The sequence below is a fragment of the Corapipo altera genome, unplaced genomic scaffold, assembly GCF_003945725.1.
Source record: "Corapipo altera isolate COAL_440 unplaced genomic scaffold, ASM394572v1 46, whole genome shotgun sequence".
In the NCBI taxonomy this organism is placed as follows: domain Eukaryota; kingdom Metazoa; phylum Chordata; class Aves; order Passeriformes; family Pipridae; genus Corapipo; species Corapipo altera.
Window position 1 is genome coordinate 14266664 of NW_020884883.1, and position 16649 is coordinate 14283312.

At 42.5% G+C, this 16649-nt stretch overlaps 1 protein-coding gene across 2 annotated transcripts in view; it reads right to left on the reverse strand.

The window, feature by feature from the left end:
- Window positions 1-1089: 1089 nt before the first annotated feature.
- HS1BP3 (HCLS1 binding protein 3) overlaps window positions 1090-16649 on the reverse strand; it is a 50957-nt gene continuing 35397 nt past the window's right edge. For both annotated transcript variants that reach the window (XM_027641130.1, XM_027641129.1), the window contains exons 5-7: window positions 13285-13436; window positions 12652-12787; window positions 1090-2834 (exon numbers count right to left, since the gene is read on the reverse strand). In XM_027641130.1, the coding sequence (XP_027496931.1) occupies window positions 2612-2834; window positions 12652-12787; window positions 13285-13436 (511 nt within the window). In that variant the 3' untranslated portion in view covers window positions 1090-2611. The remainder of the gene's footprint in view (window positions 2835-12651; window positions 12788-13284; window positions 13437-16649) is intronic.

A 16649-nucleotide genomic window follows, 5' to 3' on the forward strand; every position in this document is an offset into this window, starting at 1 on the left:
ATATACTCTTCTCTTTTTCTGTGGTGATGAGAATTAGAGGTAACAAGATTAGCTGCAGGAAGGAACAGTTACGTCAAACAGTAGCAAACCATTTCTAAGAGGATGGCAAAGAACTGTAATGGCACACCCAGGGAGGCTATGACATCTCCAGTGCTGCTCTCCAGAGAGGCAAACTTTTAAGGGCAGGTTAAAAAAATGTCTATGAGAGATAGTACCAGCATAATTACTGCCACTGCAGGAATAATTCAGTGCCCATGTTCAGCTATGTCTCCAGTCTAACCGTGCTCAGCCACCATGTCCTGCTCTGGCACCTACCTATTCTTCCAGTTGTGGTCTCACATCAGAAACACATTATCCCAGCCAGTAAGACCTGCTATCAGCAGGACATAGGACAGATGTTCCCACTCAGGACAGGATAGTGGACAAACTGGTCTCCCAGGATGCTGCCAGCTCTGTTCTTCATTGATTTCTCTAATGCACTTCAAGAAATCTTAATCCTTTTCCCTTGTTGATCCCCCACAGAGGTTGAAGATCTGCACTCAAGTCCACTGATCATTAATGGCCTGTAGTGTGGTGGTTTTAGTAGTGTTCAGGTTGTGTGATGGGCTGTAGGCCAAAAATACAGGAATACAAGCAGCGTCCACACATAGTGCCAAATAAAATGGAGATGATGATTCCTCAGCCCTCAGTTAAATATACAGTGGCTGTTCATGACAGCAGGTACTGCAACAGGAAGGCTGCCCTGAATTAATTTATCCTGCCTGCTGCTCCCTGCCTGCTCTCTGGCAAGTCATTTATTTTCTTCCCACTGCTTCTTTTCCCCTTTTGCAGGCTAGGATAAATAGGATTCCTAATTGCACCAGGACTCTGTGGGAACAGACAGGATCAGGTACTACCTTTGCCCATACATAATTCTACCTTTAACTGCTCTCAAAGGAAATGTGAGTGCAGCTACACTCTTGGTTTCATACCTATTTACACTTTAATACCATGTAACACTTCTCATGGGTTAAATGGAATCCATTCTTTAACTCTGATTTGTTGCTAATGTACAACTGAGAGAACAACAACAATAACACCTGTGGGTTACCAAAATGCTTTATTATAGTAAAACATAACAGACATAGACAAAAGCCAATGGTTATATTTTATCTGTCCCATCAAACCAAAATACCTTCATAATATTTTCCATTGGCTTAAAAAGGAAATACTAATAGAAATAATTTCATTATTAAAAATATATATAACGTTTTCTATTAATTCTGCTCTATATTAGAAAGGCAAATATTGGGATAGTGATATGGCTTAAACATATTAAAATTTTCCCTCTGGGAAGCTGGTCTTCACCTCTGGCTAGACCACATGTGGGGTGAGTTCAGGAATCTCTTTCTGCATGATGGCAGATATCAACCCACATCAGAAGCAAATCCAGTATGTTCAACCAGAGCGGCTGAGCCAGACAAGAAGAGGGGGTAGTCTGTGATGCCTATTCTACCATGGTTTTCTTTTCCTGCATATTAGAAGCTCTTCAGCATATTTTCTTTTTAGTATTTTTCCTCTGAATGATCCCAAGTTTGTCCTCCCTCTTTTTATCCATTACATAGTAAGGAATGGACTGCTGTTTGATCACAAAAATTCATTTTACCTTAGTAGAATCAACCACCATGGCTGGTTCTTTAAGTTCTGGGTAAATTGAAGGAACAGGAGAGAAACAGTGACTCCAGAGAGCAATTCAGAGTTCTTCCATTAAGACACCTGCACTGAATCACTTCCCGGAGAAATCTCTGTCTCTCCGCTAACTACAGTGTAAGCCCAGGAAGACTTGGCTGGAAAAAATTAGCTCTTGTGGATCTGGAGTTCACAGGAGTCCTACAGCATCCAAACATCCCACATACTGCAAGCTCTGTATATGTCTGGAGCTGTGCTCTTACCCACCTTCAGTCATTTGCAGTTCTACCCAGGAGTCAGAGATGCATAGTCTGGTGTTTGCAGGTCTAAAGTTCTCTTACAAGTTGGCATTTGTGCAGCAACTAAGGCAGCAGGTAGTCAGGCTTAGCTGGGATTTCAGTGCTTCTCTGAAATACTGAGGAACTATTACCTATACTCAACAGTTCCTATTATAAACTACTGAGATACAAGTCAGGCAGGAAAAGGCTGCTACAAAAACGAACTGGAGAAAAGAAAAATGGCCTTTCCAGTGAGCTGAAATACACTGTCTAAAAATTACAGGAACACCATCCCGTTCTGCTTCAGACCATTTGTTGGACATTATTCACAGATATCATATGTACAACATTCTTACCATTTTCAATCAACTGGCCAAAACTGTAATATGTTGAAACTAAACCAGTAGTAGACAATCTGTAGTGCTACTTCCTTGTCCACATTCCCTGTGAACCCTTGAAAAACTAAGGCAACATTATACCACAGCTGCACTGTTTTGAAAACCTCATGTTGAGGTTCTTCTACTCAAACTTGCTGTTCTCTATGTCCTGGGACACAAATAAGCACTGCGACAGTAAAAACACCTGGTCAGCTTTTGCTTCTGTCACTAGAGCTCACCATGAGTTAGGGCCAAGGTGGTATCATTACATTTTAAAAATACCTATGTTCAAAAAAGACTGGTATCCTCATTGTTCATATTTTCCTGGATATACTGGAGAATGTCCACTTCATTCATTGTCTGAATCCTGCTTTCATTTGGCTTTGTCGGCGAAGATGAATTGGTGCTCCTGGGGGCAACTGCTGGCTTCTGAGACAGCAGTGGTTTTGGTGGTACCTTAGGTTTTGGTTTAGAGGTAACTTCCAAGAGTTTCTCAAAATCATCTGCAACTCTGGAATGAAAAGAAAATATTACTAAAATCTTGGGAATTTCTGAATTGTTTTGTAAGAAAATGCAATCTTTCAAAATATAACTTTCTGCAGGAAAGAATTACTTTGATGAATTTCTCTTTCCACAGAACTTTCCATAAGAACTGTCTTTTATAATGTGGCTTCTCAGTTCATTGTACAAGTTAATTAATTTTACAGCATGTTTTCAAATGTCTAAATTAAAAGTAATTTGCAATTATCAAATGAAAAAGAACTTTATTTTAGTTTGGGAAACAAACGTTTTTAATTTGTGACAGGATGATTTGCTTCCCATACATTTTCATGGGAAACTAAAATTTTTCACATTCAGCTCTGCTTCCTCTTCATTCCCATCACCCAAAACTGAGACTGAGCTCAATCATGAGAAACTGGAAACACTAATGGATTTAAAAATACCGTGTTCACATTTGCTTCCTGGAAACTGAAGAAGTTTTGCAGTCTGTGACCATATACAACTCTTTTTTGTGACAATTTCCCTCTATTTCCTAGTGAAATAACCCAGAGCACTTCAAACAGTTCAGGATATTTTCTACCTGCATTGTTTGACCTTATCAGAGATGCAGCAGGCTGTGTGTGCCAAACTCTGTTCCCACATGAGCTGTTAAAGATTTGGAGAGAGCCCCTATAATAGACTGTCTTGTAACTCCAAGGGCTGTCTGCCTTTGAAAAGTGAGTATGTGGAGGAAAAGAAAAGAAGGATGCTCTCCAGCAGCTCCACTCACTGGAACAGGATAACACATAGGAGTCTAAGGAAGACACCTTTTTAGTTTCCCCTTCCACATGCCCCATAGGTATGCAGTCCCTGGAGCATGAATGAGTCATTTCATGTCAGGTATTTTTTGGTTCTTCCACTCTTTGCCTTTTGTAATTATAACCATAGAATCATAGAATATCCTGAGTTAGAAGAGATTCACAATGATCACTGAGTCCAACTCTTGGCCCTGCACAGGACACCCCAACAGTCACACCACGTGCCTGAGAGCATTGTCCAAAACGCATCTTCAACTCTTTGAGGCTTGGGGCTGTGGCTACTGCCCTCAGGAGCCTGTTCCAGTGCTCAATCACCCTCTCTAGGGGAAGAACCCTGATATCCAGTTAATATCTTCCTCACTACCAGGCAATGAGGTCATCTTAGGGGAGGTATTACCCATATCCCTGTGAAACCACTGGGATAACTTCTGTTGACTAAACAGGACAATGATTCCTCCCTTTCTCTCTTTATTTGCCAGTAGTCTTAGGAGAAATACTGTAAATGCCTCTGCTACATGGCAGAACAATTGGTAGGGCTTTTTGCAGACAATTAAAGCAAAGCTCAGCTTTTCCATAATTTGGGAAGCAACTGACGAGGGCAACTGTCCAGGACCATGGGGAACATGATCAACAGAAGAAGCAACCTCACAGAGACACTAGTCTTCCATCTCCAGTGAATATTGTTTGAATGTAAAAACCACAGGTACTTCAAGAGCTCCAGACCCCTCAGCTAAGGATCCCACTATTACTAAGACAAACTGCATGATTTCAAGGGTTTCTTTTTTGTGTCGACTCTCATTAAAAGCTGTGAGGAACTTACAACTGTTCTGCCCAGGCTGAGACAAACTACGCTCACCATGAATTGGACATAAAGTCAACATGGATCAGCCTAAATTTTCTGCTGTACAGTCAGTCAGAACCTTTTAAGGTAAAACCATTCCTGAAGTCAGACAGGTCTTTCTGTGAATCCCAAAAGGAATCTAAAAAGACTCAGTTTTAACCAAGGTTACTCTTTTAAAATTAATTGCCTGAACACTGATATCTAGAACTGGGAAATATCTAAACAGACCAGCTGATGGACAGAGCAGTCCACTGACCCAGAGCTCTGCACCTTGAACTCTACCTGTGGTATTCCAGCAGGCAGCTCCTCAAATTTCATCCTCCAAATAACTCTGGAGATTATATTTTTCTTTGTTTAGATAAGATTTCTGATGTCTTTTAGTTTTCATGATTCCCTGTGGATGACACATCCCACTTAACTTACAAAACACACTCTATGTATTTCTGAATTTCTCATCTACGTGGAAGAAATTAATTTCATTTAAGACCAGGCTTTTCTGTTTGCTGCAAACTCTGATATCCCAGAGATATCACACCTGTGATCACATTGCCAAGACATGTTCTTGTTCTCTTTGGTCTGTAATAAACAAAACATGTTAGGGCTGGTATTTCTGAAGTCTCACTAACTGATCTGATGCCTCCTTTCCTGGCATAAACAAATACTGAATGAATCAGCGTCCATGTCATAAAGTTCCGGTCATAAATAACAGAAACCATAATAACCAGAGAACAACACATGATATACATACAGACCCTATGGAGGAAGCATGATTTTGAAGTAGGTGCACTGCCCAGAAGGAGCAGCAGTAAATCCAGCTCATTACCTGATCAGATGGTACAGATTCCTGAATTCTCTAATCCTGTGTGGCTCTGTACTAATTTCTGTGCTAACCACAGCAACAAAACTACTCAGCAAGCCAAAATCACCCTCAAAAGGTCCAGTCCAGTAGGTTGTTGGGTTTTTTAGGAAGTGAGGGTTTGGTATAGTGCTTTTAACCCAAAGATTCTGCAGGGGATGATTTTTCAAAGTCTGGAATCTGTTAATGTAATTTCCTTTGTCCTGGATTTTTTCAAGACTTGGGTTAGACAGAAGTCTCTTACAGAGAATACAGATAATATGTGGTCTTTGTCTCAAAACCTGCTTTTCAGTGCTGCAGTGGCAGGCAAACTGTTTGATCCACTGCTGTTTGATCATGTGAGACAGAACTGTCTTTGCAAAACTAAAGAGGTAAAATGCAAAATGCCTCAGGCAGAGATAGAAACAAGGACTACTATTTCTTGAGAAGCAAATGAGTTGTTACAGTGCGTAACTACTACCATATTTAACTCCAGGCCAGGAGGAGGAAGAAAAAAATCAAGCAACTTTTCTGAAACAAGATTAAAGGAAGAACCTTCCCATTCCCATCTTTTTATAGACCACCAGGCACACAATCCGTGTAATTAATCATTCTTTAATTAGTCTCTCTCATTTTCTGTAATGGAAAAGTAGTGCCACATTGTTTAAAATTCCTGCCATACTGTTGTGCTGATTCACAGACTCTATTGGTGCAAATTCTCTTTGTTTCCAGACACAGAAAGCAATCAAAACCCTTACTGAAGAAAGGCTGTCAAAAAGCCCTACAAAATGACCGATGGCATGTGGTCTTCAGGAGAGTAAATGAGTTCTGACTTGGAGACAGACACAGTCCCCATCCAAACATCAGCATTTTAGATGCCAGTTCTCTGAACTCTGTCCTGTCTCTCTGGACAAAATCTTTGGGACACGAATGACTATGTGCATGTACAGCATGACGGGAACAGTGTATTCTGCTTGCTGGGAATGCTCTAATGAGAAGAATCAGTAATGAAAGCAAGAGACAAAGACTCCCATAATTTTCTAAAGTATCCAAAAAGGCTCATGCTTGAAGCTCTGTTGTGCAACTAACAGCAGTTCTTGCAGAACAGACTTTTATCTTTCCCTATCTTATTATCTTTATTTTGTCTGGTGTTAATTACATGCACAAGAGATACCTTAGTGAAGCCTTGGGGAGCGGTGTAATATCACATCTATAACTTTAGAAAAGATTTGGGCCCAAAAATAGGCAGGAGGCTTCAAAGTATCTCTGAACCATCACTGCTACCATGGTCACTGGAGACAGTGTGGTGTCTAGCAGGGCCCAGGGAAACACACAGGCTGGAGTTAACCACAGGAATGTCAAGCACTGGGGGCCACGTAGAAGGTATCTCCCTTTCTGCTTCAGCTTTCCCCTGCAATCCACTATGGGTAAATTCATAGTGGTATTTTAACCAGGACCAGGAAATATGTCTGGACACTAGAATGTGTGAATTTGTACTGCTGAAATGCTACAAGAACCACTGGCACAGCTTTAGTCTGGGACAGATCAGCCCTCGTCCAAAAAACTCTACGGCACAACTCGAAGGTGGTGCAGGACAGGGACCATTCCCAGGAGGCAGTTGTATACACTCACCTTGTTCTGAAGCCGGAGAGAGTCCCAACAGCATGGATGCAGTCCCTGGTGCTGCCTGGCCAAGAGCCAGAGAATGGGCTCATTAGCACAGGTAAGTCCTACACACATATGCCCACAAGCCCTCTGAGGAAAACAGCCTGCTGGTTACATCACTCACCCAGGAACTGAGACAAGTCAATTTCTCCAGTCTGAAGAAGTTCAAACCTCTGTCTCCTGCTTCTCTAGAAAGTTCCCTAATCACCAGACAAAGGTGCAGCTGGGGCATGGAAAAGCAGGCAGCTTTTGCCCCCTGAGCTGACAATGTCTGTCAAAAATGCAAACAGCCTGGGGCAAGATCCTTGAAACGTGGTGAGTCTCAAGTCCAGCAAAAACATTTCTTGCTACACTACGAGAGGTCAGGACTTCAGGCCACCTCTCTGCATTATTCTGTACAACCTATACATGTTCCTAAGAGTGGGGCAAGGATTAATGTTTCCTGTCTGGCAAAAGCCTTTTTATTCTGTTGGCCAAGTTTATTTTATAGCTGTTCCAGTGTTTGTAAATAGCAACCCTATACATCACACAAAGAATTAAATGAAGAAAGTAAATGCTTGAAAACCATCACAGAAGAATGTATTTGTTTATTTTAACCTAAATCAAAGACCTTTCCCCACAGTTAGGTCACAAACAAGCGAGACAAACTGCCCTGGAGTGGTCAGGAGCTTTCTGACTCAGTTACTGCAATCTCCTCTACCACCTGCCCATTGCCCAAACAACCCTCTGCCCAAAGGATCTATATTAAAACCCTCTGGAGTTTCTCAAAGCTCTTTTTCCAACTATGGTGCTGTTCTCATACCCCCAGAACGAGGCAAAAGTGCTGGAGATGGTGCCCCACATGACTTCTGGCCAGTCTGAAGACGTAAGTATTGTTCTCTGAATTCAGCATCTGCTAATGCCTGCTCGAAGATGATCACACAAACTTTTTCTGCCTCAGGGGTGGCAACGGCTCCTTGGCAAACCGGAAGCTGACAAACCTCTAGTCACACAATCACAGAATCTTCTCAGTTGGAAGGGACCCACAAGGACCACCAAGTCCAAATCTTCAGTCAACAGCCCACATGGAGATCAAGCCCATGATCTTGGCATTATTAACACTATGCTCTAATCAACAGAGATAACTTCAGGGTTTGTATGGACTGAATGGTTAGAAATGTGCAGCGTTAGGATGTGGTTTCACAAACAGCTTCAGTCTCTAACACTGCAATGCTCCTGAAAGGGTCATCAGTGTAATCCTAAGAAAGAACACACGGTCTGCCATCTCAGGGCAGCAAAACTGGGATCCTGCTGCTAACACGTTTTTAAGCACTAGAAAAAGACAAATGTTGTGCTGACAGCTGCTTCCTTCCATCTCAGCTCCCTATTCATTATCAAAGGTGAAGCTAATTAAATCTCTCCTAAAAAGCTGCTCAGACAACTGGGATAATTACTTCAGGCTAGGATGTGCGATAATTTATGTAATTCTGTGGGCCCACAGAGCTGCTGCAACATTCACAGGATCAATTCTAGCATTGGTTTTCCAAAAAAACCTGATCCATCACACCAGACAGGTATGATTCAGATTAATGAGGTAGAAGAGCGCACGCTTGCAGGGCTATGATCTCACTGGCATAATGGAGACATGGTGGGAAGGCTCCTATGACTGGAGTGTTGGAATGGAAGGATACAGGCTCTTTAAGAAGGACAGGCAGGGGACACAAGGAAGGACTGTCATCCCTGATGTCAATGACCACCTGGAGTGCATGGAGCTCAGCCTGGAGATGGATGAGGAGCCATCTAGGAATTTATGGGGCAGGATTAAAGCAAGGGCAGGGATGGGTGACATTATAGTGGGAGTCTGCTACAGGCCACCTGGTCAGGAAGACTGAGAGGGTAAGGTCCTCTATAGAAAGCATCAGACTCATGTTCACAAACCTTGGTCCTCAAAGAGGACTTCAACCACCCCAATATTTGTTGGAAGGACAACTAGCAGGCCATAAGCAATCTAGGAGGTTCCTGGAACATGTTGAGGCCAAATTACTTCTCCAAGTGATAGAGAAGCCAACAAGGAGAGGTGCTATGCTGGACTTTATTCTCACCAACAAGGAGGGGCTGGCGGAGAATATGATGCTCAATGGCAGCCTTGGCTGCAGTGACCATGAAATGGTGAAGTCTCTTACAGCAGTGAAGAGGGTGCACAGCAAGCTCAGTACTCCGTATTTCAGGAAAGCAGTCTTTGGTCTCTTCAGGGGCCTGCTTAGTAGAGTACCATGGGATAAAGGCCTGGAGGGAAGAGGGGCCCAAGAAAGCTGGTTAATATTCAAGGATAACCTTCTCCAAGCTCAGAGCAACACGCTCCAACAAAGATAAATCAGGCAAAACCATCCAGTTGCCTATCCCTCTCTTTCTCAAAGCACATCCTATGAAGGAAGAGTAAGACATGATCCTGTTTTCCCAAAGGCAACGCAATGGGACTTGACCTTGCTGGTTCCTACCACAGCAATTATCTCTTTTCCACAGGTTCTGGAAGGACATGAAGTATAGACAGACACCTTACTGATGTATTATGGCAGACCTAGTGGTAGGAAACAGTGCCTGCATCTACTAAGCCAGTGGTTAGGGTGAGGTAGCTCAGCAAGATTTCCCATCACCATCACTTAATATCTGTCAGTAGGCCAAGAAATTAGTAACCAGTAAAAGGCTGGTCAACGGACAGGAAGAGGGAAGATACTTGTTTGAACGGACATGGGTATTTTTCCATAAAAAGAAACCCTCCATTACATTTACAGAGAAATTGGTTCTTCTCTATGCTTGTTAATGTAAAGTAGGTGATTCTATTTAAAACAGTAGTTCTCATTTCATATGAGCAGGTATTCAGAGAGAGCAGAGTCTTCAGTTTGCAATGAGAATATTTATCATATTCTCTTCTCCCTCATGTTGTGACAAGTACAGCCCACGTACATTTTGCAGACTCGTTTGTCTCCCTAACAGTCTCTGCCTCAAGATTTACAGTCACTGCTGAGGATTCACTGCTGTGCTGACAGTGCTGTGGTGCTACTGCTGCTACAACCACCCAGGTACCATAAAAATCACGAACGATTTGGCTGCTCCTGTGTTCTGCTCTGAGCAATATCTTTTTCCCACCTCCCCTTTGGAAGAAGAAGGTTCTGCTTTCCTCTGCCTTGGGCAGTGCTCTCCTAACTCTTCCCATGATTCACAGTGAGTCAGACACTTCTCAGATCTACCACATGCACATGAGCAGACTCTGTAGTACATGTGAATGTTCACTACATGAGTGAGGAGCTCCCATATCTGCATCATTCAGCTAATCCACTGGTGAACCATGTCCAGGTTTCTGACCTGGACAGACCTGCTGGAGCATCATAGCTCAGGATGGTCTGGGATCTTAACAAAATGTGTCCAGGCAAACTTTCTGTGTGGTATAACAGAGTATGTCCAACAGACCCAGACGTTTCTGTTTTCCTCTAGCAGCTCATACAGCTTGAGCCCACTGAAGGAATGGGTTGTCACAGCTCCTAATTTGATCTGAAGGCTGGGGAGACATTTCTTCAGTCTCCTTTGGGAAAGGAGAGTACTTGTCAAGACCTTCAGGGCAAAGGCAAGACTTATTCTTAGGCTTCAAAATATGCTCAAACCCCCATGCCGGGGAGATTGCAGGGTTCAGCTCAAGTTGAACATTTCCTTTCACCACAAAGGGTCACTGCCTGGAAAAGAGACTGTGGCACTGCCCTGCAAGAATATGTAAACACCGGTGGTAAGGGAATGTGGGAGATAATTCAAATGCTGCCCCTAAATTTATGAGACCTGACAGTTCTGCTGAGGCTGAACAGAAAAAAAAATGTAATGTGCTCAACCACTTGAGAAAGTTTAGATGTGGGGTTTCAGGTGACTGCAAAGAATTGACATAGAGGCGAGGTGAAGTGTTGGTTAGGTGAAAAAAGCACTGCCACTCCTCCCGCCCCATTAACAGCAGTTTCTCCTTGAGCCCCAACTGCCCTGCATTAACTCTACCAGCTCTCTATGATGTGCAGATAACACCATGAACTGGGGTTACTAGGGGAATTTCAGAGGGTGTTAGGCTCCTGAACAGGTCAACAGATCCTGACCTATCTGCCTATACCTCTTGCACAGCCAGGAGTTGCCTCTGGATTCCCATAGCAACTTTCCCATTGGACCACTGGCATGATTTTCTGCTTCATTATGTGCATTCATTTCCAATTGGATCTTGATGACTTGTCAACTGTTGAAAGCACTGGGACAAATCAAGGATAAATGAAAACTACTGGAATTTAAAAGAAATGTAATCTTTTCCCATGAGTTTCCATAACCATCTGGGTGTGCTGCTGTCACTGATGACCCAAAATGATTTAAAACCATGGTCTATTGGTCTCAGAGCAGACTTCAGAGACCCTTCTCTGCCACAGAGGAAAAGAACATACATAATCCAGAACACATTAACATGACAGAAGGAAAGGCTCTCTCTAGAGGATGAAAATGCAAGGAGCGCATTGGAACAGGCACTTCTAGCTGTATGAACACTCTGGATCAAGTGCTCAATGCTGAGATTGCTAAAGCAAACATGAAAATATAGCAAGCACATACGTGTCTGCTCCCAATATACCACTGCACCAAATCAGGTCATGTTCTGCCCCATCAGCTTCTATAAACATCAGGTGGGCTGTCAGAATGTAATGCAAGATGGCACCCAACCCAATTTAACCTTTGTTTAAAGTAAGCCAGGTATTGCTGCTAAGGCAGACAGCACTTCTACATGCATAGAAAGCAATAGCTGCAAAATTACCTGCTTCAGGAGTGGTTGGAAACCACACACAGCTTCTTTCTCCTGGGCTTAGTACCTGCTGTGGAAGTAATACATCCTAACAAGAGCTGGCTGGCACGAATTAGCACTGGAAGCTGGCTGGCCTCATCTTTCAGATGCCAGCCTAAGATCCAGAAGGCATGAATTTGACTCATTACTGCAGCACAGATTCCCTGGTGACGCTGGTTTCTCTGAGCATTCGTTCCCTGCTTGATCTCTTGAGGATTATCAGTGCAGGTAAACTAGTCTTGTGAGAGAGATGTCAGGGATAAAACACATTATGGGCTGTTCCCGTGCTACACTATCAAGGGGGAAGCAATACATTATTCCCTCCTATAATTCTGAGCTCCAGTCCTTTCCACTAGATTAAAAATTAAATGCAGGGTGATAAAGATTTTAATGAGAGTCCTTTACTGCTGTGGAGGTATGCATAGGATTCCTCCTGGAAACATGCACAGAGGTCTGTGAACCATCAGCAGAAAACCCTTCCTCCTGTGGCAAGAGCCCCTAATTTCACCTCCCTGAAGCTGAACTGTTCTGTCTCTGGGCTTTGTTCCTCACTTCTCAAAATGGAGGTCAGGTTCCCTATGGATCATTTGCAGAAAGCAGAAGTGTCATGTTAGAAAACAAGAACTAGATAGCATGCCTGGGGCCTTCAAGTCATTTCCTTTGGAGTCAGAGAATAATACCTTGCACCTTACCTTTCTCAGAGAGTCTTCCTACTTTCCTTTTTAATGTGTTTGATTTCCAAACTCCATGACACACGTCTTACATTTCACTTATCAGTACAAGTATTGATTCACAGTTTGCATTTGAAGGATTTAAGCTTTTCTCTCATTCACCCCACATGACATTTAAGATGAGTACCTCAGCAGTTCCTCAGTGTCCTCCTCAGGACCCCTGCTCAGCACATACTTGCTGTTCTCACAGGCATCTGGCAGCAGCAGTGAGTCACCCAGTCTCACCACCCCACCAAGGTCTGGATCTTCAAATAATTTCAGATCTAGAAAGGGGAACCAGAAAATGCTGTAGTTAGATCACGCAATGTAACATGATGCCTGGACTAACACTAGCTAGTAAATGTGGCTACTGGGCTAAAAAAACAGATCATGTAGACAATTATGTTTTTAACAAAGACTTCCAATCACAAAGTGCAGTGATACTCTGCACTCTCAGGAGTTGGTAAATCTGCTTTTTCCTTGCACTCAGCAGTAGGTCACATTACTCGTTAGTGTGGCATGAGTGACTGTGGGACAGACAGCTCCTACACAGACCTTAATATCCCAGTTCAAAATGTTTACAGTGAACAGCTATGGTACCTGTATAGGTCTTATTCTTTTTGAATGATTCTAAATGATTCTGCTCAGCTGAAGATTTACCTTAACATTCCCAAGTCATTATTTTGCTTGTATATTCTGTACCACCCTAATTTAAAAGCTCTATTACACACATTTTTTAGATAAAATAATCTGTGTATTTACAAATATAGAACAGATTTACTCTCTTTCATCTTCTTTCTGGGACCAACTGATGAGAAATCTTCTTCTGGACCAAAGAGTCCTTCATCTGGATCCATTTCCTCTTCATAAAGGGTTAATTTGGGTTTCTCTTCCTTGGTTGGAGGAGCAGGTGCCTTTTTTGCTTTTTTAGTTCTAAAACACAAGAGGAAAAGAAAGTCAGCTCCAATTCTTCATTTAACAAGGAAGATTTATGTTTAGAAAGTCTCCTACGCTGAAAATACATGACAGGAGGCTAGGAAAGGTCTATAGAAAGGTGCACAGACACCTCTTAGTCACTGGCAGGAATGGGATACTGAGCTGGAGGGACTGTTGTCTGATGTACTGTACATATGCCTATGTTGTGTATTCCTAAGAACTGTCAATGAGCCCAGTGGGAATGGGAAGAGCAGGGCTAACAATGCTGTACTGTGCAAACTGCCACTCAAACCCATTTTTTTAAGCAGTTATACTCCTCCCACACAGAAAGCTTAAAATAAGAAAGAAGGCCAGTTTCAGCAACACTGTCCTAGATGGACAAAAAGGGATGGCTTGAAAAACAAAGTGCAGATTGGTCCATTGCATGATCCCTCTGGACAGGATTTAAAAAATCTCTTTGGCTCCATTTCCCCACCAGTTCCTGCTGCTGTTTCTGATTGCTGCATACTTCCTTCATAAAGGTGTTAGACACTCCCCTCATCCTCAGAGGAGATGTACTATGAGACTACACCACCTTTAAGCTGAAGCAAGCAGGAACTGGAAGAGACTTGGTGGACAGGCTGCTATTTGCAGAATTTACAAATGTAACCCATACTTTCTTGAACCACAGATAGGATTAACTTCCTCTAAATTTAGTCCTCTAAAAATTTGACAGTGAGACAAAGTTAATTTTTAGGCTTCTTCTCTACTCAGTGGACAAAGACACACATCTCCATAGGGCAATGAATCCCACCTATTTTTAACACTGGATACCTGGATACAATAAATCTCTGAAGATCTCCTCCTCTCCCCACACTCTGGAGAAAGAAGCTAAAACCTAGTTTGGATTAGAGGCCTCATTTGCACATGGCTTAAACAAGGAGAGTTGAATGCCCTTCCAAGAGCTGAGTGAAAAGTTTGTGCTGCTTACTTCCACACCCAGGATTCATGTTGCACTGGCTGAAACTACAAGGCCACTCTCACAAGAAGGCAACTTGAGCTATGAGCAAACCCCAATCTGTTCCTAAGTCCCCGCCTTCCTTATGCTCAAGGGTGTAAAAAAGAAAATTTAGAGAACAGGACAAAACCTTTGGGTGAAAAGTCCAATTCAAACTAAGCTGAAAGAGAAGCATTCCTTAGGACAGCATGTCCTTCCTAAGTAATTGCCACATTTCAGAGATCCTCAGAACCTTACTCTCAGCAGTCTTGGCCTTGCAATTTCTAAGGTAGACCCTTTGAGGCCTCTTACAATAGATCTGATCCTCTCCTTTGCATAGAGCAGGTCAGGTTTCAGCCTAGAGCAAATCCAATTATCAGCACTTATCATGCCACAGTCATCAAAAACTAATAACAAGGTCAACAGATTACACATATATTCAAATTACATTAAAGAATCTTGTAAAATCCTCTTCCGATTACAGCTGCACACAAAAGAGTGGAGTCCAGTTACTTTCAGTTATTTTCAAAAGTTTATATCAACAAGAACTCATGGATGATACTACCTTGCTACCACCACTTTGACTCAACAATGGCAAATGCAGCACTTTGGAGGCCCAAGAACAGGCCCTATGAAGAACTTAAACATGGCTTTATTTGGAAATATACCCTATATGATATAGTAAAGGTATCTGCAGTTGTCAGCATACTATTTATGACATAAACCTTCATTTTAAAGCAGAAGAAACTTCCATTTTTTTTTATTTTGCATTCATATTCATTATGGATATGCCTTGAATGACTTCTGAATTTGAGCTACTTTTGAAAGCTCAGCTCCGAGGAACTGCTTCAGACTGAAGCATTTGTAAAAGACCCTTCTTCCAAAACCTGTCAAAATCTAAAGGTATAATATGTACAAATCAGACAGCTTTCACCCAGGATTTCTACACAAACTCAAATTCTTTGCTTTATTAACTATGGTAAGGAATCTATCACTCAAATGAATCTTAGTATTAAAGTAAAAGGTAAAAAATGAGAGCCATTATATCTAACCACAAAATCAGAAGAACAATAAGACTGAGTCTTTCAGAGCTGACAAACTGACTAAAAATAGAATTATTAGACACAAATAAATCCAACCTACTGGGGAAGAAGCAACCTTTATTTGCATAATTCAAGCCTCATAAAGTAGTGTTTGAGAGGTGAATGACAAAATAAACGTGGATTTACCAACCTACAGAATGCCAAAAGTCTTTGACAAGATCCCTTGTCCATTCAGACGGTTACAACAGCTCTCCTGATGCATAAGAACCTGTTATGCCACAGATACTTATATCCATGAGCCAGTACATTTCCAAGCAACTCCACCCCAGTGAAGTTAAGAAAGAGTTTACTAGCAGTCAGCTGAAGTATTTGCAGTAAAGTTTACCAGTGTGGTGGGAAATACCAAAGAAAGGGAAGAGAACCATAAAGACTGTCATAAAGAACAGCATGTAAAACAAAAATAATTGAACTGAAAGGTCCTAGTAACAACCCTCTGTTTAGTCCAACCACCAAACCAGCCCACTGACATGGGTTCACTTTCTGTTTTGCCAGGAGACTCCACTGGCAGTAACGGCACAGGGCCAAAACCCCAGGGCTTGACCTGCTACTGGTAGGAACATAAGGAAGTTGTTTTTCTGCCTTCAAGTTGTTTCCCCTCACTACCCTCCTAAGGAAGTCACAGCTGGACTGCCAAGTAATTCCAGCATATCCATACAGGGACTCTGTTGAGGTCAGGCTCTAACTGGGAAACAGGATTCTCACGGTTCTGTATTTAGCTGTGCCAGTCCAGACTGTGCACTGCTGAGCAGAGGTCAGTGGATGAGAACGGGTGTGTTAAGAAGTTTCAGAGCCTGTCTGAGTTCTGGTTTCAGAATCAGCTGCAGCTGGCTTGAGTGTGCATCTGCCTGCCCTCTCATTCCCCCCTCTACATATTCGTGCTACCTCCCCATAAGCAGGGACTTAGCTGGAGCTGAGCTGATTGTGAAGCCACACGCTGGTGGCCCTTCAGAGGAGAACCTGCAAGGACATTTAATTTGATGATCATGATGTGCCAGGGTGCAGTAAAGTTGTGCAGGGATGCAGAAGCTTTTGGGATGACAGAAACAAAGTAACATTTGTTTTTTCAAAGTATTACTGTACTCAAGCCCTGCACTTCATTAGAACTTTCTTCATACATCACGCTCACAACCT